Source organism: Arvicola amphibius, chromosome 6 (genome assembly GCF_903992535.2).
Source record: "Arvicola amphibius chromosome 6, mArvAmp1.2, whole genome shotgun sequence".
Classification (NCBI taxonomy): domain Eukaryota; kingdom Metazoa; phylum Chordata; class Mammalia; order Rodentia; family Cricetidae; genus Arvicola; species Arvicola amphibius.
Window position 1 is genome coordinate 46,643,300 of NC_052052.2, and position 24,550 is coordinate 46,667,849.

The following is a 24,550-nucleotide window of genomic DNA, read 5'->3' on the forward strand; positions in this document are numbered from 1 at the left end:
CCCAGGGGGAGATGCAGTCAGAGTGCTGGGAACTGGGGTTCCTCTGTATCTGGGAGTCTTCTGCTGTTTTTGTTTTTGAGGGGTTGGGAGGGTGTTTTCAATTCAGCAATACACAGGAAGCTATACACTTTTGTGGGGAAACGCTGGGACCAAACTCATTTCCCTGCACAAGCGAGGCAAGTGTTCCACATCAAATTGTAACCCCAGCTTTCTAGGTAAACAGTTTGCACTCAAACACATGTGTATACAGTGGTCTTACCGTCAACTAACTATATTTTATCATCGAAAAAAATGTTCACAGATATTTATAGATCATGGCCCATACAAGAACAGAGCTCTGATCTCCCAAATATGAAACTGATACTCAGAAAAACTAAGCAAGTTTTCCTAACTTGTCCAGCAGAAGGTCAAGCTACACGCCGTGTGTGTTCGCAGAACCCGGTAACATTATCAGATGGAAGCGCACACACAGCACACCCCGAAAAGCACACACCATTCGATGTTCATTGTTAAAAATCAAACCTGCAGTAACATTGTATTTGTTTACTGGTTAAAGTTCGGGACATTAATGTTGCCCTCGGGAGGTAGCCGGTGAGTCACGATGATAGCATTTCACACTCAGAAACCCCACAGCTGGTAAGGAATAGGGTTCAGTGGTGGGATGCTTGCCATCACCCACAAAGGTCTTCAGTTCAACTCCCGGCACTGGATGAAGACAGATGAGAAGACAGCAAGCTTTCCTGCTCTCTAGTAGCTTCGTGGGAAACCAAAACAAGATCACGTGCTTGGAATGGAACGCTCACCTGTTCGCTTATTCCTGTCCACGTAGCAGTACTTTAGCTCGTAGTCCTGGAAGAGCTCATGAACCTCCTGAAACACACAAAGCCACGAAAAGTCAGTAATGGCATCAGTTGGGTGAGTGCTTAGCAGCTGACCCAGCTTGACTGCCACGCCCCTGTCCCTGGCACGCTGCCATTGCCCTCCCACACTGCTATCTTCCAACACACCCGTCTAACGCTCAAACTGCGCACTTACTGCCCGCGCGAACCTGCACCTCACTGGCACCTTGGCTCATACGCGCACTGGCATCGAGCACGCATGAACTGAACTAACGAGTCACCAAAGCTGCACAGGTCGCCTCCAGTGCTCTGGGGAAGCGTTTCCTGGCAATTTCCCACAGAATGTGCCCTCATAAGCCAATCACCATCATGTCCTGATCTATGCCTCTCCTGTGGAAACACATATATATTAAATTATTCCGCATGCTCCAGTTCAGGCAGAAAATATACCTGTAAATGTTTGTAACAAACATGGAGAAAAAAAAATGTATATGGTATGTACTGTGATAAGCAAGTTGTAGATTTTTTTTGAAATTATAAACTAAATTTAAATTAAATGGTTTTATAAAAACAATGTAACAGAAACAGTATAAGTTGAAGTCAGCTCCCCGTGCTCCTCACAGTAAACAAGGTATAAGATTACTTTCTGTTTTTATATTTTGCCTGCATCACTTTGCATGAGGCAAGCATCGGAATACATATCAAAGTGAATAGGTTTTGAATTAGCCTCTGGTATTGAAAAACATCTGCCATCTTTTTTTTTTTTTCTTTCTTTCTTTCTTGAGACGGTCTCACCATGTAACTCTGACCAGGGTGGTGTCCCTGGGTGAGCACAAATCACACAATTCTTAACAGATACAAAGGACTGAAGATATCACTGGTGGGATCTCTGACCCCACACTAGAGACTGACAAGCAACCCAGTGGAGGGGACAAACGCCTGTGAAAACACAGGTGTCAGCACTGAAGTGTGAATCCCGTGAGTTCTGACCACCGCGACTGTTATAATTAGTGTTCATCTAGCTTGCAGTGGGTAGAAGGTACCAGACTTACTTATACAAAAAACATCAGAAAACCGGGGGCGAAGAGGATGATTCCAGGGATAAAGTGCTACTTAGACCACTGTGAAGGCCAGAGTTTGGATCCCCATAACCCACATAAAAGATGGGTAGATGGCAGACAACTTTAATTCCAGCACCTGGGAAGCAGAGGCGGGATCCCTGGGGCAAACTGGCTAGACGAGCAAACTCTGGGTTCAGCGAAGAAATGAGAGCCCCTGTCTTAATAAGTAGGGTGGAGAGGGATCAAGGGAGACACCTGATACCAACTCTGAGCCGACAGACAGACAGACAGGCAGACAGACACACACACACACACACACACACACACACTAAATATGCATACACATACATATGAATGCAAAAAAAAAAAAAAAGCCAAGAAACCCTGAGCAGCAGGAACTCAAGTAGAGTGAGTGACCTCAGCAACCTCCAAGTGTGGATCCTCAGTTCCAGGAAACACGCCCTTACATTTTCAAAGGAGTATCATCAAGTGACCATTAACAGTTAAAAATGACCACAATTATAATTTTTGTACTTAAGAGCAACTTAGAAAAGGAAGATAAAGAAGAGGATAGCCACACATTAGAAAGGTTCCCAGAACCTTCATGGCAGCTCATAACCATCAGGAGCTCCAGTGTCAGGGCTCAGATCCCCTCTTCTGACCTCTGAGGGCACTATGCACACACGGTGCCCAGACATATAGACATGAAGGCATGACACCAATCTACTTAAAATTTAAAAATCTAAACGAGAAAAATTTTAAGTTTACCTTTGAGTCCAGTGCAAAAGGGAGAGAAGAGTATAGGTATAATAGGCAAATTATAAAAACATAAAAACATAAACCTTTAATCCCAGCACTCAGGAGGCAGAGAAAGGTGGATCTCTGTGAGTACAAGGCCAGCCTGGTCTACAGAGACAGGGGGAGAGCAAAACAAAACAAAACATAAATTGGGTGAAAATACAACAATCATTGGTCACACAAAACAGACAGGGAAGCATCTCATACTGCTTATTAGTAAGTTCATTATAAATGCCCAAAAGCACACAACAGTGTTGTGAACCAGTCTGCTGACTAGAGCCGGTCAGATGCCAATGTGGTTTATCTTAAACGCTGTGTTTTCTCAGACTTGGAAAACCTCAACTGTGGTCCTAAGAAAATCCTAACTTCTCCAAGGCACAACCACACTCCTTGCCAACGGACTAGCTTAACGCTTCACAGAGAAGACTTTATTGGAGGGATCAAGTGTATTCTTTTGGTGGCACAGACTCTAATCTTTCATTTGGCTGGTGAGCAGCTGTTGAGTGCTAGATAAAGAAAAAGCAATAGCACTCACCACGTTATCAAGTGTCATAAACAAATGGTGTGCCCTGCCTTCCCTTTAGCTCAGGGCATTACCTGAGGAAATCTTCAGGACCAAAGGCACATTTTGCAACTTAGAAATCTTATCTTCACAACATCTGTGCCTCTAACCACAGCTCTTCTGTGTGTCAGGTGCGCCTGGGAAGCCCTCCAAAGCTTCCAGGAGAGAAAGAACCAATGACCCTCCCTCTGTGCCTCAGCAAGGAGACCAAAGGAGAAATTTCAGACCTGACAGAGTCCTAGGAGGCATCTGCCAGCATTTCCCTAGGCTCTGCCACACAGACCTTTAGGGACTGAACTGATGGCATGCAGGAGCTGAGCCAGCTGTGTGAGCTTCCTTCTCACACACTTTGAAAGCACTCTGCTCAGCAACACCATTTACAAATCCCTATGGCAAAGGAGTGTGTCAGCCTGGCAGTTTCGGTTGACGCTAGTGTGTTCAGGCCAGATTCACTAACATTCCCTGAAGCTTTAGGAAAGCTTCCCAAGTTTCGGCAAAGGATATAAACAGCTTTGATTACAGTGGCGCCCTCACCAACTGGAGTGGTCTGAACATAACTGGCCCCCATAAAGTCATAGGGAGTGGCACTATTAGAAGGTGTGACTTTGTTGGAGTGGGTACAAAACCACTGTTGGAGTTGTTAGAGGAAGTGTGTCACTGTGAGGGTGGACTTTGTGGTTTCCTATGCTCAGGATACTCTGCCCAGTAAGTCAGACCACTTCCTGTTGCCTGCAATTTAGGACTCCCAGCTCCTTCTCCAGCACCATGTCTGCCTGCAGACCTCCATGTCCCACCATGATGGTCATGGACTGAAGTTCTGTGTAACGGGTCTTTCTTTGGACTGCTAGCTCCCAAATGGAGATTCTTATTAATTATGAAGGCTTAGCCTTAGCTTAGGTTTGTTCCCAGCTAGCTCTAAAAACTTAAATTAAATCATTTATATTAATCTATGTTCTGCCATGTAGCTCATTGACTCTTCTCCATACTGTACATCCAACTTATTCCACATCTCACTAGCGAATTCTGCCTCTCTTCTTCCCAGAGTTCCTATCTCTGCCCAGAAGTACCGCCCATCCTCTCCTGCCTAGCTATTGGCCATTCAGCTCTTTATTAAACCATCCAGAAGGTGCCTTGGCAGAGACACATCTTCACAGTGTACAAAAAGATTATCCCACAACACCTCTGAACTGTAAGCGAGCCACCCTAATTAAATGTTTTCCTTTACAAGAGTTGCTGTGGTCACGGTGTCTTCACAGCCATAGAAACCCTACCTAAGACAGCAGCCAGCCCCAGCTGCTCTGCACTCCTTCCCATGTGGAGGACACAAACTTGGAGCACAGCTTTCCTAAGCTCTTGGCAGGGGTAATTTTGCTTGTCTGCTTCAAATTGTTTCAAGAAAGGCTTTGGGGCCTGGCAGATGGCTGAGTAAGAAAGATGCCCACCACCACGGCTGAGGACATGAGATGAATCTGTGGGACCAATGCATGTGGAAGGAGAGAGCTCACTCCCAAAAGTTGTCCGACTTCCACATGCATATCATGGCACACGCGCCTACAACACACACACACACACACACACACACACGCACGCACGCACGCACGCATGTGCGTGCACGCGCGCATACACACACACACACACACACAAGTAATAATTTTTTAAAGAAAGACTTTCACAGATTGACGTATACCACAATAAAGCACACTATTTAAAAAGATAAAGTACCTTAATTTTTTATTGAGACAGGGTTTTTCTGTGTATCTTCAGCTGTCCTGGAACTCACGCTGTAGACCTGGTTGGCCTCAAACTCACAGAGATCAGCCTGCCTCTGCCTCTGGTATTAAAGGCATGTGCTACCACGCCCAGCTAAGTACACTATTTCTAAATCCCACTAATTTGAATGAAAAGAAAAGTGAAGGCACCTGTGAGAGGGCTCAGGAGGTAAGAGCACTTGGCTGCGAAGCCTGACAACCGAAGTTCAATCCCAGGGCTCAGATGATGGAAGAGGAGAACCAACCTCTCAGGTTATCTTCTGACCTCTACGTGCATGGCATGGCACATACACACACACACGCATGCACACACATGCACACACAGACACGCGCACACACACACAAATAAATGTTAAAAATAAAGAGAACAAATGTGTCACTTTAAACTGGAAAATACCAGTATTATCTATAAAACAAGCCCTCTGCCCCTTTCTCTAGGTGAAACAGAAGGACAGGCCCAACGACAGGGTTACTGTGCACTATCATGGGCTTTTACAAGTGACACCACGGTAGGCCTTTTAAGATCACCTGGGCCTTGACGTTGAAACTTGGTACTCCATTTCTAATGCCTGGTCTGTTTCCAGCTAATGTTATTTTAACTTTCATAAACTATTACATTCTTGTAAATGCTACACATCTACTGGCATTCAGACACTAGAGGAGAGGCCGGGTGGGTGGTGGCGCACGCCTTTAATCCCAGCACTCGGGAGGCAGAGGCAGGAGGATCTCTGAGTTCAAGGCCAGCCTGGTCTATAAGAGCTAGTTCCAGGACAGGCTCTAGAAACTACAGGGAAACCCTGTCTCAAAAACAAACAAAAAAAAAAAACAAACAAACAAAAAAAAACAGACACTAGAGGAGAACTTTCACGCATGCCTGCCTGCACGACGGTGACACAGGGTCTCCCTGGCTCACCTCGGGCTTGCTATATAGACTAGGTGGGCTGGTGGCCTGCAACAATCCTCCTGCCTCTGCCTCCCAAGTGTTGCAAGTTCAGGCTTGTGTTGCCATGGGCAGATGCAAGTGATTAACTTCAGAAGGAATTGAAAACTCGTGTGGAAGAATGGGGTGACAGCTACATCCTAGTACCAGGGTACGTAGGTCCTGCTGAGCCACATTCTTGCAGTGCTTGGTGTTATCTGAGACTAAGGTGTTGTCAAGTTGTGGATATAAAACTGTGCCTCTTTGTGGTCTTAATTTGTATCCTGTTAATAAGGGGTGCAGGCACCACAACTGCTAATTTCAGATATCAATTTAGCTGCAACACTCGGTGATTCTGGTAAACATGGACCCGGTGTTGCTAAGAATGATTTTATACATGCAGTATATTATTTTATACATCTACCTCTGGCTGACTTCAGAAAAGGAGCCCCTCCAGGCAGTGTCTGGACCTCATTCAAGTAGTGAAGTGTTAACAGCCAATCCCGTAGCTTCCTGTTGAAGACTCCAGCTCAGGACCACAGCATTCACCTTGTGCAAGTCCCCAGACTCTGGGCACGCCAGCTCACGATCACGAATTAAATAATTCAAATCTTTTTTTTTTTTGCTGTTGCTAATCATTTCTTCTTTTATTGAAAATAGATCTTTTTCATATATTCCACTATATTCTTACTACCATTTCTCCTCCCCCCATTCCTCCCAGTTCCTCCCCCAATTCTCCTCACACTGTCATCCATACCTTCTCTGTCTCTCCTTAAAAAACAAACAGGCACCTAAGGAATAATAATAATAATAATAATAATAATAATAATAATAATATAATAATATGAAACAAAACCAAACAAAGCAGAGCAGAACAAAACAACCAGAAAAGGAAAGGGGCTGAAGAAAAAAAGCACAAGAAACTCATGTAGATGCAGGGACACACCTGTTTGCACACACAGGCATCCCATAAAAGCATAAAACTGGAAGGTATAATATATAATATAAAGGACCTGTCAGGTTAAAAAAAAATGCCCTGATTTACCATTAGAAGACAGAGAAAAACTCCAAAGATGACGTGGACTTAGCTTTGTGCTGGCATCTACTGCCGGGCATGGGATCTGCCCTTAAGAGAAGTTTGTTTCCCCAGTGAAACGTCCTTGGGACAGACAAATTTTCATCTGATAGCAGGTGGCTTCTGCTGGAGATGGTGTCAGGGTCAAGGATGGGGGTTCCCTTGGTTCTCCTTTCAGTTCTAGGAGCACCTGGTGCAGACCTGGGCAGGCCCTGTGCATGCTGCCTGTCCCCGTGAGCTCACGTGTGCCATCCCTGTGGAGTCTAGAAGGCTCCTTCTGCCTCCTCCTCTTTAGCGTTCCCAGAGCCCCCGAGGGGAGGGATTTGATGGAGACATCCCTTTCAGGGCTGAACTTCCACCATCTGTCACTCTCTGCATTTTGTCTGGCTGTGGGTCTCTGATTTGTTCCCACCTGCTGCAGGAGGAAGCTTCTCTGCTGACGGCCGAGCAAGGCAGGGATCTATGAGCACAGCAGAACGTCCTTAGGAGTCATACTACTGTGGCGTGTCTTTAGCAGAAGAGTAAGGTTGGTTTTCTCCTAGGTCCTTTGCCAATCTTGGCCACTCAAGCAGTGTTAGATACAGTTCTCTCTCATGGAATGGGCCTTAAGTCCAATCAGAAGCTGGCTGGTTTCTCCCACAGTTTTTGGGCCACAATTGCACCAATGTATCCTGCAGGCAGGTCACCACTGTAGACTGAAGGGTTTGTAGCTGGGCTGGAGTTTACCTTTCTCCTTTTGGTAGCATGCAGACTACCTTCCGGTACCGTGAACACCAGTCCATAGGGTGAAGGCACTAGGCAAGCACCAGCTCAACCTCTCTGTGCCCAGTGAGTCAGGTAGGCACTGTCTTGAGCCACACGTCCTTACTGTCAATTTGCAGAGAACCACCTAGCCTTGGCAACTGCCTGGGCTGTTTGGGGGTTCCACGGGAACAAGTTGTTAGACAAAAACTTGATTAGATGTAGCTCATTCCTGGTACTGGAAGCTTCATTTGATGCAGAGAGATGGCCAGTTGGGGCTCTGTCGGCCCTGTTATTTGGTGATTTCATTTAGAGCACCTTCATAAACGTATATATTTCAGGAAGCTTCTACTGAAGCTTTCCTAGGTTTCATATAGTCCCTAGAATGACTCTTAGTTTTAGCTGTCCTTCCCCATTTAGGAATTAGTCAAATCTTTACACGCACATGTTCTATTACACACCAGTATGTATGTGCATTCTACTGTACTTGTTCTCTGTACAGCCCTGGCTGGTCAAGGCACCTCCTTATAGTTCCCTGACATTTATTTCTCCTTCTGAAAAACATGTGCTTATTTCTGCTGCTTGTTTTTTTTTTTTATTTTTTCTCCTGTAGGTGGCTTTAAAAACACTGTGAACACTAGTCCTTTGGCATTAACAACTTTACAAGTGTATTCCCTTAGTACATGGTCTGCTGCTCTGCTTAGCTGAGATTTTCAGTGGCTTTTTATTTTAACAAGGCAGCTCCTTTCCCCGTGAAACCTGTGGAGTCTGTGTCTTAGGAAGTTTTTTCTAGGGGCGTGTGCAAGTACACACCTGCAATCCAAGCACTCAGGAGGTAGAGACAGAAGGGTTGGGAGTTCTAGGTCATCCTTGGCTACATGGTGAGTTCAGTCAAAGCCACTGGGTTACATAAGCCCCTTCTTTAAAAAAGAGCAGGAGTAGGAGGTGGAGAAGGAGGGGGAGGGTGGGAGGAAAAGAGGGGAAGGGGAAGGGAGGCTGAGGAGGATCCTTTCTAATTATAAAATATAAAAATAATCTTGTTTTTCCATGGCTTTCTTCTTTTTACACTTCAGTTTCTGTCTGTTTACTATTTTGTTTGGTTAGTATTTGCGATGGGAAGGTCTCAGAGCTGAGTCTGGTCTTGAACTTCTGATCCTCCTGCCTCAGTTTCCTAAGTGAGCTTTCAAGCATGAACTTGCAGTTTAAACACAGTGTGAAGTAGGAATTTGGCTTCTCTCACTTGGGAAATGAATTTCATTTTCTTTCCAGCAGGATGACCCGCTGTCAGGCCACCACTGAGCCACTGCAGAAGTTAGCAGGAAAAACTTAAGAGAGGAATTCTTTGCTTTGGGGCTCATGGCTTCAGAGGGTTCCCCTCAGTCACGGTGGGGAAGGCTCTTGGGGACAGTTTAGTCTACAATATCGATACTGTATGGTTGAGGTCATTCCCACTGAGGTAGAACAGGAGACAGCACTGCAGCGGGAACCAAGGGCTGGACATAAACATCAAGGCCTGCCCATCACGATCTATTTCTACCAGCGAAGCCAAGTCCCAACTTCCAGTTTCCAGAACCTCCCAAAATAACGCCATAAGCTGGGGACTGGATGTTTAAAACATGAATCTGTGGGGACATTTCAAATGCAAACCATAACACTACCTCTCTCAGACAACGGCCTCCAGATAGACACAAATCAGTGTGTAATCCCATGCTTCTGTCCCATTAGACATTTTGTCTAACCTGTTCTAACTACCTACTATCTTAAATATGTATAAGTCTTTGATTTGGTGGGGGGAAAGATTCCCCTTATTACTGTTGTTTCTAGTTTGGGGCTTTTGAGACTAAAACTAGGAAAAAAAATCTGAGTAAACTATATATGAGAATAAAGCAGCCTGAGGAAGAAGGTTTCGTCCCCTCTAAAGCTCTTGCCGGAGTATTAAGAGTGGAGTATTGCCACTGAAGTATTAAGAGGGCAGAAACTTAATCTGATTGTGTCTGGAGGTTGACTGGGGTTATATAAGGTCATCAAGGTGGAGCCCCAGCCATTGACTACTGGTGGATTTGTCAGACAGCAACAGAGACACAGAGGACACACCACCCGATGGCCTGCACTGCAGCGACCATTGCAGCCCAGCTATCACCATATATGGGTCCTTGACCTTGGACCAGACTGTGAAACGAGTAACTTTATAGCTTGGCCAGACTCGTGTATTTCTTTCTTTCTTTAAGAAAGGACTATATTTAGCTTATGTTTGTCCTTTGTAGAATCTGCCAGTTTCAGGGACCTTTGAAGCACTTGACACATTCACTAGTGGGTCATGGCTGTCAAGTGTCACACCCGAGCCAACTTGGGAGAGTCACCCGGCATTTTATTTTTACCCATTCTGGTAGGCACACAGGTAGTCAACTGTGGTTTTCATCTGTTTCCCCGTCATGAGTAACCGTCATGAGTCACAGACCCTGATTTTTACTTAATCACTGGCCATGTGTGTTTCCCAAACAGAAGTATCTCTTCTAGCTTTCTCTGGCCAATTTTAAACTTACTTTTTTTTTTACATTTGTTTACTTTGTGGGAAGGAGAGGGAACGCACTAAAGTGAATGTGTAGAGGTCAGAGGACAACTTGGGGGGCGGTCAGTTCCCTTCTTCCACCATGGAGGGTCTGGGAAGTGAACGCGGGTCATCAGAGGCTTGGCAGCAAAGCCATCTTGTCAGTCCGTAAATCTTTCTAGCTTAGAAAGTATCTGTGGTTTTTCTCCCCCCATCCCCACCACCTTTTCTTTCTTTTAAGGGTGTCTCTACGCAGGGCATCGTGGCCCACACCTTTAATTCTAGGGCTTCAGAGGACAGGAGCAGGAGGATCTCTGTGAGTTGGAGGACAGCCTGGTCTACGTAGTGGGTTCCAAGACAGTCAAGACTACATAACAGAGAACCCCCGCATTCTGATCAGCTACAACAACAAGACAGTCTTGGGGTGAGCTCCCATGTCCAACTTAGAATTTCTTTAAAAATTCTGCCTACAAGTCCTTTGTCAAATATGAAGGATTTTCTTCTAGTCTATGATATACCTTTTTAAAAATTATGTCTTCCTGATGAGAAGTCATTCATTTTATCCAAGTTCCACCTATCATGTTTTCTCTTCTGGAGGAGACGTTGTGTCCTATTTGGGAAATCTCTACCTACCAAGGTCATAAAGAGATCACTATTTCCTAACATTCGCCCTCGGGTTATGACGCACCTCTAAGGAACTGCTGAGTGGTGTTAGGTAGGGGCCAACTTTGGGCAGAAGAATTTCCCACTTCCCTGGGGATCCTCTACTGGAAAATGAGAGGCTTGGCCTCACTGGGCTGCTTTAGTACATGTGGTGACTACTTGGATGTTCTAGTCTACTTCGCTGAGCTATTCATCTGTTCTCTCTTTTTTTAAATCAATATCACACTATTAAGTCATTACAGATTTAGAATAACTATTGAAATCTGGCAGTGTCGGTCTACGGGCCTTCTCTTCACAATTACCCCGGCCATTCAAAGTCCTTTGCACTTTTGCTTAAATTGTGGATCACAACATCAACTTCCAAGAATAAGACCTTCAAGGGAGACTGTTTCAAAGGATCATGCAGGTGTTGAAGGCCTGGTTCCCAGATGGTGCAGCTGTCCGTAGCTGGTGGGGCTCAGAGGTGGGGCTACCTGTGAGAGAGGTTGCTGGGGACTTTGGAAGGTAAATCTTATCCCTGGTCCCTTCTCTGTCTCTCTGCTTCTTGGTGAGCAGCCTCCTTCATCCGCTCTTCCACAATGACTCACCCTGGGCCCAGAAGCAACGGGGCCAAGCAAAACCAGGCTTAGACCTCTAAAACATGAGCCAAAGCAAGCTCTCCTCTTTGAAGCTATTTTCTCAGGTACCCTGTCGCAGCAAGGGAAAGCCTGGCTAGTACAGATTGCAATCCCACTACAGACATCGGGAAGAACGCATATCAAAATCAAGGCTTCTTCAACTTTTCCCACTCGTGTCTTCTCACCCCATAAATGTTTACATAATACTGGATAAGCTGGCGTATAAAAGACCAAAACACGAGTGTGTGTGTGTGTGTGTGTGTGTGTGTGTGTATCTGTGTGTGTGCATGAATTTATGTGTACCGCATGTGTGTAGGAGCCCAAGGGGAACAGAAGGTGACAGATTCCCTGCAACTAAAGTCACGGACAGTTGTGAGTTGCCTTGTGGATGCTGAGAATGAAACCCAGGTCTTCTGCAAAAGTAGAAAGCAGTCCTAACTGCTAGGATGTCTCTCTAGCCCCTCCACCTCTTTATTTTTAACGGTGAAAAGAAGTGTGTATTTTAGAATTAGCTCCTGGACTCAGTTTAGATGAACCCAGTTACACTGGCAACATCCAGAACGTGATAAACAGGACGAAGACAAACATATGCCCTCTTCTCTCCATTAACACCTAATCAGGGTGTTGACTTTAGTCACATCAATGCCTAAGAGTTTCTTCACAGCCTGTTTAATGGGTGCTTCTTGGCCTTGACGTCCTGATGAACACATGTGTGTGTTGTTTCTTCTATCTTCTCTGTGGCTGACTCAGTGGTCAGGTGGTACCTGATGATGTTTAGTGGTCAGCTTGCTTCTCCCGGGCACACTCTTGCGGGGGTATCTGTACTACCTCTGGAGTAGCAGAGTCTTTGGCTGCCAGATGAGACTGGTGGACCAGCAAGTCATAGGGATCCTCCTGCCTCAGTACACTGCTAGGGTTACAGCTTCATGTTGTCACATCTATCTTTTCACCTGAGCGCTGGGGACCCAATCTCAGGTCCTAATGCTTCTGCAACAAGCACTTATTCACCGAACCATCTCCACAGCTCGCAATCAGAAACTCTTAAAAATAAACATCCTCATCAATGCAATGCCCGTATCTGCTAGTCTGACACTTAGATGCTGAGAAAGGGTGGTAGGAAAGCAATGAAAGTCCTACAGAGAGACTGAGTAAAATCTTAATATAAGTAGGTGCATTACTCCAGAGCTGTCCACCTTGGTTGTCTGTTCATTTTGTTTTTTAAGCATATTCTATTCAGTTCATTTATCTGTGAGTGTGTGAGAGGGTGCCACAGCACGGGAGGAGAGGTCAGAGGACAACCTGTGGGAGCTGGTTCTCTCCCATCATGTGGATCACGTCATCAGTCCTGGCAGCAAGCACCTCCACATCCCCACTGAATCACTGCCCCACAACTGGCTCGAATTTGAAGCAGAGTCTCTCTCTAGAACCTGGGGCTCAGTGATGGGCTACACTGCCCAACCATGAGCCTCAGGGGTCTTCCTGTCTGGACTTCCCCAGTGCTGGGATTACCATCAAATGCCATCATGCTTGGCTTTAGAAATATTTTTTTTTTTTTTTTTAAAAAAAGGGGGTGTGTGTGCTGGGATTGAGCACAGTCTTCACTCTGCACAGCACGTACTTTACAACTGAGCTATCTCCCAAGCCCTGGATTCCAGCTTGGGGTAAGAGGACATTTCTGACTTGGCCTAAAGAAACTCATGAGGTTTCGGCATTGTCTTAGCAGTCGACTAACGGGAACCGTTGGTTGTTCACTTCAGCCCAAGCACTGTGTGGACTGTGTTTTGTTTAATCCTCACACCACAGCGGCAGGATTTCTATATCTAGAGCTTAAAGTGGGGCCTATTTTAAGTGAGGCCTAGATGTCAATGACTCGCCCAGAGAGCACGAGACGACGGGGCTGGGGTTCCGTTCTGGCTGGCAGGGAGCACAGCAAGCACTGATCTACCATACCACAGCATCTTAAGGGTCTCTGTGACACGGATAACGCCCACTCCCATCACATCCCTGGAGCCGCATCCCCGACCCGCTAACCTTAGACTGGGAGCAGGGCAGGAACAAGGTCAGGACGTTCACCACGCAAATCCCTTGGAGGCAAAACTAAAACAGAGTCACTTGGTTCTGGCAGCTAAATGTCTGGTCATGTCACTCCCTTAAAATAAACACCCACTGCTTAATTTGGCTGATAAACTCTTAATCATCTAGCCGCGCCTACTAAAGGCCTCAGCCTGGCATTTTATTATCACCCATTTCCAACTTTATGCCTTGGTCACAGGGGACCAACTCTAGCCAGTTTTTCCTTTTGTCTTTAGGAAACTCAGGTACGCATGTTCTTTTCAACTTTGGAGGAGTGGTGAGGTGGTGTGTGAGTGTGCAAGCTTGTGAATGTGGAGGTGTGCACACCCACTGGCATGCTGTGGAGGCCAGAGCAGGCTCCTAGGAATCTCCCTCTCCCGCTCTCCTCCTTGCTGCCTAGACAGCGTCTCTCACTGAACCAGATGCTCACCTTCTAGCGAGTCACCTGTTCCCACTCTCCGATGGTGGGTTACCTCCAAGGCCAGATTTCCACATGGGTGCTAGAGATTTGAACTCAGGTCCTCACGCTTGCAGAACAGCGCGGGTACATCCCAAGCCTTTTCCTTATCCCTGCAAAGTTTACTATAAATCTGTAACTTTTCCAAAACAAAAGAGGAGTCATTTGAAACTCCCACTACCCAAACCCAAGACAAATGAAACATCAAAGTAATTATAGTAGTGGAATATCACCCTCTGAACAGAACAGGACACCTTGCGTCCGCACTGATGCGAATTGGTAACCGAATACATTTGAATGCTTCAAAAAGGACAGGACGGGTGATCTCAAAAAGTATCTCCCTGAACATCTTTATCATTCTGAAAGGAACACTTTCATGGCCTGGCACACTCTACTTTAGCCAAAAGTGACTCAAACTGGACATCATCAATGGGGGAGGGAGGCGGGACTTACATTGTGCATCACCTGAAACCTTACTGCCAAAGTCACGCAGCTCTAACTGTGAGGGAACACCACGCACACCCAAACTGGAGAACATTCTGCCAAGTACCTGGCCTGCAATCTCCGGAAAGGTCATGGACAGACTTGAGCAGTCATTTCAGGCTGAAGGAGGCCAAAGAGGCAGGGTGCTGAAGCACAACAAGTGACTGAACTGAATGAACCCTTTCACTGCAAAGCGTGTGATGGGCAACCGGCCAGAATAGGCACAACCTCAGGTTAGGAGGCACCAGGGAGTCCTTGACAGTGGTGGCGGTGTGGTTACGCCAGATGATACCCCGGTTCAAAAGAAACACGTGATAAAGTATGGTCAGATGCCATATAATGATGTTGTCAAATGCAGTCTAGATATAGAACAGCCATGGTCCCGTTAAGACTGCAGGGAGCGTATGTGAAAGTTTCTATCACATACCAGCCCCATAGCTGTGGTAAGGTTGAATCATGGGGCAACACTCACACATCCATGGTGATCCTGGTATAAACAACCCACAGCACTGTCACTCATATTAAAGCAGACAGTATAATTAAAGGCTGCAGAGTACATGACACTCACAGCTAATACTCAGCAACAACGCTGCCGGTCTATGCATTCACGATAGCATTCTTAGAAACAGTTCACTGTACAACAACATGTCATCTCGGGCCAGGAGAAGTCTCATAGGTGCACCCCAACTCCTGACTGCAGGGGGGCATCGGCAGTCACCGACGGCCATCATGCAGGTCTGTGTGAGTGCACGCTATGACACTCACACCACGGCAAAACTGCTGAACCGGATCTCTCTGTGCACGCCCCTCATTAAGAGATACGTGACTGTACGGGGGGTGTGTGTGCACTGGGTAGGTGCGTGGCAGCAGTTCTGGGGAAGGAAAACTCACTGGGCTCAATTTACCATCTCTCTGGAAGCTTGGAGCTTTATCTGAGAACCTAAAGCACCCCGGCATCACACGTTCCCGGACGCCGCCACTTTCACCCTATCTCAGGCCGCCAAAACTCCCAAAGTCAGGGAAGTGGAGACTAATTTGAATCTTTTTTTTAAAGTAGTTAAACAGGCAGGATAACAGGAGATCCAAAGTCCAGGAAATGGAAAGCAAACGAATGGGAGGTAATCAGTCGCTGGTGGGGGTGGAGTGGGAGGCGCCAGAGGAAGGAGTGGACACAGGCACAAATACAGGTTCAAGCAACTCCTGGTGGGCTCGGACGGCAGTCTCGTATCCAGGTAGAAACAAATGTTTCACGAAGTAAATGGCAATTAAGGTTGAGGAGGAGACAGTTCATAAACTACAGTAACTGCACATGAGAACACAGGGCCCACAAAAGCAGTGTAGGGGCCCCAGAAAGTTGTCCCTGAATTCAATACAAGAAAAACCATTTTTCTTATAAAGAAATGCCGAGATAAGGTTCTTGACACACTTTTAAAAACTATCTTTAAAGCCACATAGTGATGGAGCACACCTTTAAATCCCAGCATCAGGGGAGGCAGAAGCAGGCAAATCTCAAGAGTTTGAGGCCAACCGATACAGAGTGAGTTTCAGGACGGCCAAGGCTACATAGAGAAATCCTGTCTCAAAAGAAAAAAAGAAAGGGAGAGCATGCGAAGAGAGGGGAGGGGAGGGGAGGGGGGAAAAGGGAGGGGAGGGGAGGGGAGAGGAGGGGAGGGGAGGAAAAAAATCTTTAAGGCCAGGCAGTGGTGGAGTATGTCTTTAATTCCAGCACTGGGGTGGGGTGGGGGCTGGGCAGAGGCAGGTGGATCTCTGTGAGTTTGAGGCCAACCTATACAGAGTGAGTTCCAGGACAGTCAAGACTACACAAAGAAACCCTGTTTAAACAACAACAAAAAAAAAAAAAAAAAAAAAGAAGGAAGGAAGGAAGGAAGGAAGGAAGCTTTAATCAATCTGTGTATTTGTCAATGGGTACATATGTGTGTGCCAGTGTATATGCATGTGTGTGCAGGTGTGCCAGCCCCTGTGCATGGACACGCATGTGGAGGCCAGCGGGATGATACAAGGTGTCTTCCTTGGTTGCTGTCCATTTTATTTTATTTTATTTTATTTTATTTTATTTTATTTTGCCAGTGTCTTCCAGTAAACCTAGATCTCACTTTAGCTAAGCAGGCTGGCCAGAAGTCCCTGGAATCCTCCTGTCTCTGTCTCCCCGGCATTCAGATAACAAGTGCACACCATATTCCGCTTTATGTGGGTGTTGAGCTACAAGCCTCAGGTCCCCACAGTTACATGGCAGAAACTACACTGGCTGAGCCATCTCTCATCTTCCCAGCTCCTCATCTCCTTTCTTCATCTGACATGTTCTCATGTATGCAGCCTCAAGTAGGCCTCCTCTTCCTCACCTTCCGAGTTCTAGGTTTACAGACCCGTGCCACTACACCCAGCCCCCAAAAGCCCTCTTAAAAGAAAATGCAAGCAACTACCTACTCTGTGCTGGCCGCCACAGGGCCCGAGAGTGATAAACGAATGGCAAATATGAAGTGCTTCACGGTGGCACAGGCTTGTCACGACGCCACGGAGGCCGAAGTGGGAAGGTTGTAAATCTGAGGCCAGCCTGAGCTACTCAGTGAAACCATTCTCTTTAAAGGTAAAAGGAGACAGGCGAAAGGAAGCACCGTGGCTTTAGGTCACCACAGGGTCTGTGTTTACTGTGGCTCATGATGTGGGAGTCCAGGTCATCATGGAGAAGGAAGTGCAGTGGCGGAGACCAGACAGGAGGCAGGGCACACTACAAGCTGTAAGGGTCACGTCCTGAGAGCAGTTCCACCTCCTAAAGGCTCCACAACCTCCAAAACAGTACTGTGTGTTGGAGGACCAAGAGTTCAAACACATGAGCCCACGGAAGGCATCTTACAACCAAACAGGAACATGCAGGTGATGGCCCAAGGCATAATGAGAACAGCACTGGCCACCAACAGCAAGTTTCAACCTGGTCTACAACCCTCTAGTGAGTGAGATCAGGGATAAGCAAGAGACGTAAAACCGCCGGGCGGCGGTGGCGCATGCCTTTAATCCCAGCACTCGGGAGGCAGAGGCAGGCGGATCTCTGTAAGTTCGAGACCAACCTGGTCTACAAGAGCTAGTTCCAGGACAGGCTCCAAAGCTACAGAGAAACCCTGTCTCGAAAAACAAAAAACAAACAAACAAACAAACAAACAAAAAAAAAAGAGACGCAAAACCCCTTGAAACTATACAGTGATTTCCATGGTTATGAATAAAAGCACTTTTTGGAGAAAAGATACAGCTTTCAGCAGATGCATAAATGAATAACTAACTTTAAGAGAAGGGGGCAATCTCACTGTCAAAAGCTATACAGTCACACACAGCAGCACATCTCCATCTACCCCACAGTGTGAGCTTGGCCGGCACATTGACAGACAGAATAAAGTAGGTAGGCAGCCCCTTTCCATTCTGTGTCTCCTGGCAGCTTCTAGGTTAAACAGTGCTGACACAGAGGTACATATGATATGATCCCTGAGATATGGGATGTCCCTCTGCATGCTGTATGTTTTATTACCATTAATTAATTGAGAAGCTGATTTGGCCAAGAGCTGGGCAAATAGAGCCACGTGGGAAATCCAAACAGAGATACGGGGGCAAAGAAGGTGGGGTTGAGGGAGATGCCAGCTGTCCCCAGAGAAGCAAGAAGTGAGGAAACAAGTCATGAGCCTTGGGGTGAAATACAGAGTAGTAGAAATGGGTTAGTTATAAGAGCTAGTTAATGATAAGCCTGAGCTAAAAAGCCAAACAGTTTGTAATTAATGTTAAGCCTCAGAGTGGTTATTTGGGAACTGGCTGTTGGGAGAAAGACATCCAGTGACATCCCTGTCCTGTGAGGCACTTACAGTAGAGCTTGTGGGAGAGGATTTAAAGGTGTATCCCTGTGTGAGATAAGAACACAAGCTTTGGAAGCAAGCAAGATGCTAGCTCTCCACGCTACCCCTAATAAGTTCACTGGTCTTGGGCAACTTGTTCAATGTTAAATTGCTATTTGTTTCCTGATCAATGAAAACGGGAGTAAGAAATTTTGGTTACATAGCCTCAAAATGACATTTATAGCCAAACTAAATCTGTGACCCAGATGATGGTAAGCACACAAAAAATTTTAACCTATTATTATCACAGATACCCAGAGGGAAAGGGAGCTCTAGAGGCTTCTCAATCCTACTGGACTCAAGCTGGGGAGCTGCATTTTAAGAGACACCATGGCAAAGGGGTGATGGTGTGTGCTCAGAGAAAAGAACTAAGATGACTGGAAACTTGGAATTGTCCTAAAGACAGTGAGCTGAAGGTGCTAAGCTACTAGTCAAAAAGGAATCAACGATCACAATTCAAGGAAACAAATTCTATCCATTCAACGTGATCAAGATGGCTATAACAAAGGGGCGGAGCAGGGCTCCTCACTGTGCCACCTACAAAACAAAAGGTGTTGACAGGTGTTGACAATGTGCTAGCCTCAGGACCAGCAGAAGGCTCAGCGGGGAGAGGTGCTTACTGATGCTGGTCAGAGATGCTGGTCAAGGCGGAAGCAGAGCTGTCCTCTGACCTCCACATTCACATACACAATAATTAACAAAAGTTACTTTCTGTTAACACTAGAGAGACAACTCAGCAATGAAAAGCACTTGCTGCTTCCCCAGAGTTCAGTTCCCAGGACCCACACGAAGCGACTCACAACCTTCTGGATCAGGCCTCCAGCACCTACAGTCGCACACGTGTGTGTGCATGCAGACACACACCGACACACAATTAAAAATAAACTTTTAAAAAGCGTGCTAGAATCCCTTGTGATAAGTGAGAGATGTCTCCTACAGCCCCGGAGGGATGGAAAGGGCTAAGACTTTATATTTTATTACAATTCTTTGTTAGGCTATTGCTTGTTGTAGCAGAACCAATTCGAGGTGCTGGGGGCGGGGAGGCTCAGTCAGGCAAGCGTGTGCCTTGCAAGCCCAAAGCCTAGATTGAATACCGAGAATGCACACAGACAAGCCAGGTGCGGTGGCATGTGTTTGTAATCCTAGCACTAGCAAAGGGGACACAGGTGAGTTCCTTGGGGTTCACTAGCCAACCGGTCTAGCCCAGTTGGTGAGCCAATGAGAAATTGCCTCAAGAGGTAGACAGAGTAAGTAGACTCTCGAAGTTGTCTTCCTAGCTCTACACATGCAAACACACACACACACACACACACACACACACACACCTTTTTAAGAAGAACCAATTTGTAAGGAGTGAAAACCAAAGGGGGCCAAGGGCTCGAATATCCAGACACCTGGGGGGGGGGGAGTTCAGCTGAGGGGGGCCTCAGAGGACTCTCTAGCTCAGCTTCTCGGTGTCCTGTCGGCTCTCCTGACATCCAGTCTGTCCTCCGCCAATACATTCTGCAACTTGTACCCCAGGGAGGAGAAAGATTCTTTTCCCTAAAATACAACTGCCATGGCTTCTTTAGTTTCTACATTTTTATTACATTCATTTGTTTATTCTGCGTGTGTGCTCATGTGCACACGTGCGCAACTTCTTCCCTTCTACCATGTGGGTCCCAGGCTTAAGAGCAAACACCTTTACCCACTGATCCACCTGGCCAGCCTGTCTTCTGTGTTGTACCCGGATGAATTGCTCACTCTGGGGAGGGCACTACTGTGCAGAGATGGGCTGAGGTCCAGTTACTGCCTGGTTTTAACCAGTTCCTCGGGTAGAGGGGAAGGATCGGGTTCTTTGGCTGTTGTCACTTCTGTAGGGTGAACACAAAGGAAGCTCATCCACACTACAGTGCAGTAGGGCTGGGTCTTCAGAGGGGAAGCCGGTGCTGCTTAGAGTAGCAAGATGGAGTCTGTTTAGGCCACAGCATCCTGTTCTCGGCAAGAAACAGTGCATTTAAAAGCTAGTGACTGTATAAGGCATGGAAGAGGGGGCCTATTGGGAAGAGGAAGGAGCCAGTGGAAAGACCAAGCAGGGAAGGATGACGGGCATTTGGTTCAATGACTACATACTAATAAAAATGAAAAGTAAAGAAATGTAGTTTTTTTATTTTAAGAGACAACCTCCAAAAGGATTACAGAAATCCCGTGGCTTACCAGCACGGGTGGTGCCACTCCTGGGTAGGTGGTTCTGAGTTGTAGAAGAAAGCAGGCAGAGCATGCCACAGAGAACAAGTCAAGAAGCAGCATTCCCAAGGCATCTGGTTCAGCTCCTGCGTCCAGGATCCCGCCTTGAGTTCCTGCCCTGGCTTCCATTGAAGATGAATAATAAACTATAAACTGAAATAACCCTTTCGGTCATGGTTTTCAATCACAGTACTAGGAAGTCAACTGAGTCAGCCCTTAATGTGATATTTTAAAATAAAGGAGTGGATACCCAAACTCATCTAGAAATAAGTATTTCAAACACATGGTTAATAATTAAACATAATCATGTATAACAGTTAAGTACGCAGTTCTAGTTCAGGTTATATAATATAGTCTTTCCTGATGAAAAACATATAATAACTTTGATTAGTAAACTGAAAACAAGATATAGCCAGGCAGTGGTGGCGCACGCCTCTAATCCCAGCACTGGAAAGGCAGAGGCAAAGGATTTTTTTTTTCCTTTTTTTTTTTTTTTTTTTTTTTTTTTTTGGTTTTTCGAGACAGGGTTTCTCTGCAGCTTTTTTTAGAGCCTGTCCTGGAACTAGCTCTTGTAGACCAGGCTGGCCTCGAACTCACAGAGATCCGCCTGCCTCTGCCTCCCGAGTGCTGGGATTAAAGGCGTGCGCCACCACCGCCCGGCAAGGATTTTTTTTTTTTTTTGGACAGAGAAACCCTCTAAAAAAAAAAAAAAAAAAAAAAGAAAGAAAAGAAAAGAAGAATGAGGAGGAGGAGGAAGAAGAGGAGAAAGAAAAGAAAAAATATAGTCACTAGGAAAGAAAACAACATTGTCCGAAAAAAAAGATCATACTGAACATATTCATAGAAATACAAAAGTTATCTATTGGACTTTCTTTTCAATTATTTTTTTTGAAGTTAACAAACTTAAGCCAATTTTACTTCCTTATGTAGCACTGGCCACTGTTAGCTATGAACAAAGCTAATACAGTACTGAGGGTGAGGGGGCTCACGGTGAACATGGGGGCGGGTCAGAGAACATGCTCCACCGTACTTTACACGTAATCTAACACTGACCTGTTTAGATTTCAACCCCGTGTATCAGAGCTATCTAACATTTTATGATACACAGTACTAGAGAGAAGACTGATGCCAGGACAAGTGAGGAAACCTTTGCTTGACCACTTGACCACTGTTTTGACTTTTAGGTGAATCTTCAGTTCCGGGGCGGGGGGGGGGGGGGGGGGGGGGGGGGGGAAGTGGCATATGAATTGAGCTTGGTGTAAGAATTTAAATGACTTCACTGAGACATCTTAGCTTACACCATTTTTTTTTTTTTTTGCTAGTTTATGCTTGCTAGTTTTACAGAAATCCTGAGACTAGGAGTACTCATACGTTTATAACAGAGAAAGAAATATGTCCCCCGCCCCCAAACAATCCCAGATGTAAGTCTCCAAAAGCCTTCTGTCATCGTAGATCTGAGGTAGGACTGAAATAGTTCCTAAGACCCTCGGGTTTATTTTCCAACTCTTTTGGGAACACAAATGCAAAAGATAACAACGAAGCAGGAACAGGCAGAACTGACTCGAATTTGCATTAAGTATTTTTAGACTTCATGCAGGGAAATGTTAGAACAGAAATAGTTGACATTCTACAGAGGAAATCCAGACACTTCTCCATCTTCTGCTAGGTTGTCATCGGAGTCGATACTTGTCTAATTTGTTTTGTAGAGATGCCATCTGCCTCTCCTAAGCCCCCTCTCCCTGAGCTCCATGGAGCTCGTCGCTACTCATGAGCAGAAAGGCTGCCTCCCCATCGTAGAGGTCCTTCAGGTAGCGACACAAAACATCACCTGCCAGGAGAGCAGGCACTGTGCTCCCACCTATGTTATGAAGTTGTAGGCTCGTGTTTATTGTTTCTACATAAGGTCTTCCAACTGTAATGAGGTTGGCTTTTGTCATAATCTATGACTCACAGAGGACATGTAACTGTCACTAACCAGTCCTCTTACAACTCTGTGTATGGATCACAAAAGGAATTTTGTAAATCAGCCCTATCGGGATTTATGGAATTCCTTCTGTGGTCCTACCTACCAGGGCAGCTCACCACATTTAGTTTTCATAGTCAAATACCTATAGATGGAACGTGCAAACATCTGTACATGTAAGAAACCTAAAGAAGAGTAAATTGTTATGTGTTTTTGATTTAAAAAAATGCATGTGCATACATGTGCACAAGAAAGAAGAGAAAGATAACGTCGGGGGATGCAGCTCAGCTGGCAGAGTGCTCTTTGCATTCATGAGACGGAGACACACACACACACACACACACACACTATTTTGCTGAGGGTGTGATGCACACCTGAAATCTCAGCATGTGGTAGGTGGAGGAAAGAGGATCAGGAATTCAAGGCCTGTCTGGGATACATGAGATGCTGTCTCAAAAAAAAAGGAGAGAAAGTGAGGGAAAAACAGAGAGGAAATGGAGTGTGGAGGTGAAACATGAATGAAAATGAGTGAATATGAACCCCAGGTAAATCCTCCAAATTCTCCCGCTCTCCTACAATAAGCGTTTTAACGTTCACAATGAGAAAATAAAAGTTAAAACGGTCCAGGCTTTCTAATCAAGAAGCAACAGTTAATCTGGATTAAAGACACCAAGTAGCTTAACTTTAAACTCCGCGCAAGCCATTGAGGAACAAATCCTGCCATACTTGGTTTGGCAGAAGGCTGCAAGACTTTGCCGGCGCAGTATCAACCTCGGTTCTCTGCGGCCTTAGCAAGCGGAGCAAAGTTGTTTCACACAAACTTGGTCAAGTGCTCCTGCAGCAGAACTCTCCCAGCTTTGCTGTGACCCCGCCCCCGTGGCAATCCAAGTCCCCAACACCCTACGAGGGACCCCTTCCTTCTCGAGAGAGCCTCCGGAAGCCAGTCCCCTAAATCTGAGCTCCCCAGCTCTCCTCCACGCGCCTTCACCTACAACAGCCGCGGTGGGCTGGAGGGAACACAAAGTCCCGGCCAGACGTGGCGGCACCCGCCCCGGATTCCCCTGCCCTTGCACGAGTGGCTCCGCCTTTCCCAGCCTCAGTTTCCCTCGCTGGCGGCAGAAGGGTTTCTTCGAGGCAAAGGGTCCTGGGCTGGGTGCGCATATCTTCCTCCTCTCCTGCTTCTTTCCGGCACCGGGACCAGCGTGGACTCCTCCGGGTTGCAGTGACCCAACCCCGGCCCCAGCCCGTGCCCCTACCTGGGAGCTGCTGTCCTGGGGCAGGTTTTTCACCAGGATTTTCCGCCGGTTGCTCAGCTCTCGCCGCATCCGCTGCAGCCGCGCGGCCACCTCCTGGGGGTGCAGCGCGGCCACTTCTCCCGGGCGCAGCGCGGGCTCCGCGGCCTCCCCCGCCGTCCCAGCAGAGGGTCCGGATCCCAGGCCCGCGCCCCCCGCGCTGCCTCCCCGCGCCGCCATCTTCCCGGCGCCCCGCTGCAGACTCTGCGAGGCCGGAGCGAAGCGGGAGAGAAAGCGGAGAGGCCGCGCGGGGGCGAGGCGGGCCGGACGCGGAGCAAGGGCGCGCGGGCGGGGGAGGCGCCGCAGCCGCCGACGCGGGGAGGGGGGGGCGGAGCCCGGAGACACGCCCATCCCAGACACGCCCCCGATGCTCCGCCCCTACCCCATGACACCTGCTTGAGCTAGAATGTGGTGGCGGGACTCGAACCCCTAACCGACTCTGCCCTGGCTCCCCGCGTTTGGTCTCGCGCTCCAAATTCGGGGGCCCCTAGGCACTACTATGCAGCCCGGAGAACTCCCGGCCTCAATTCTAATATATCAAGATGTGCGTTGTTTGGCAAAATTTAAGTCA

At 46.8% G+C, this 24,550-nt stretch overlaps 1 protein-coding gene across 1 annotated transcript in view; it reads right to left on the reverse strand.

The window, feature by feature from the left end:
* The window catches only part of Raver2 (ribonucleoprotein, PTB binding 2), a 76,087-nt gene extending 51,854 nt beyond the window's left edge, over positions 1 to 24,233 (reverse strand). The window contains exons 1-2 of the mRNA XM_038332446.1: positions 23,944 to 24,233; positions 804 to 870 (exon numbers count right to left, since the gene is read on the reverse strand). Coding sequence (XP_038188374.1) covers positions 804 to 870; positions 23,944 to 24,159 — 283 coding nt within the window. The 5' untranslated portion in view covers positions 24,160 to 24,233. The remainder of the gene's footprint in view (positions 1 to 803; positions 871 to 23,943) is intronic.
* Between the last annotated feature and the right edge of the window lie 317 nt (positions 24,234 to 24,550).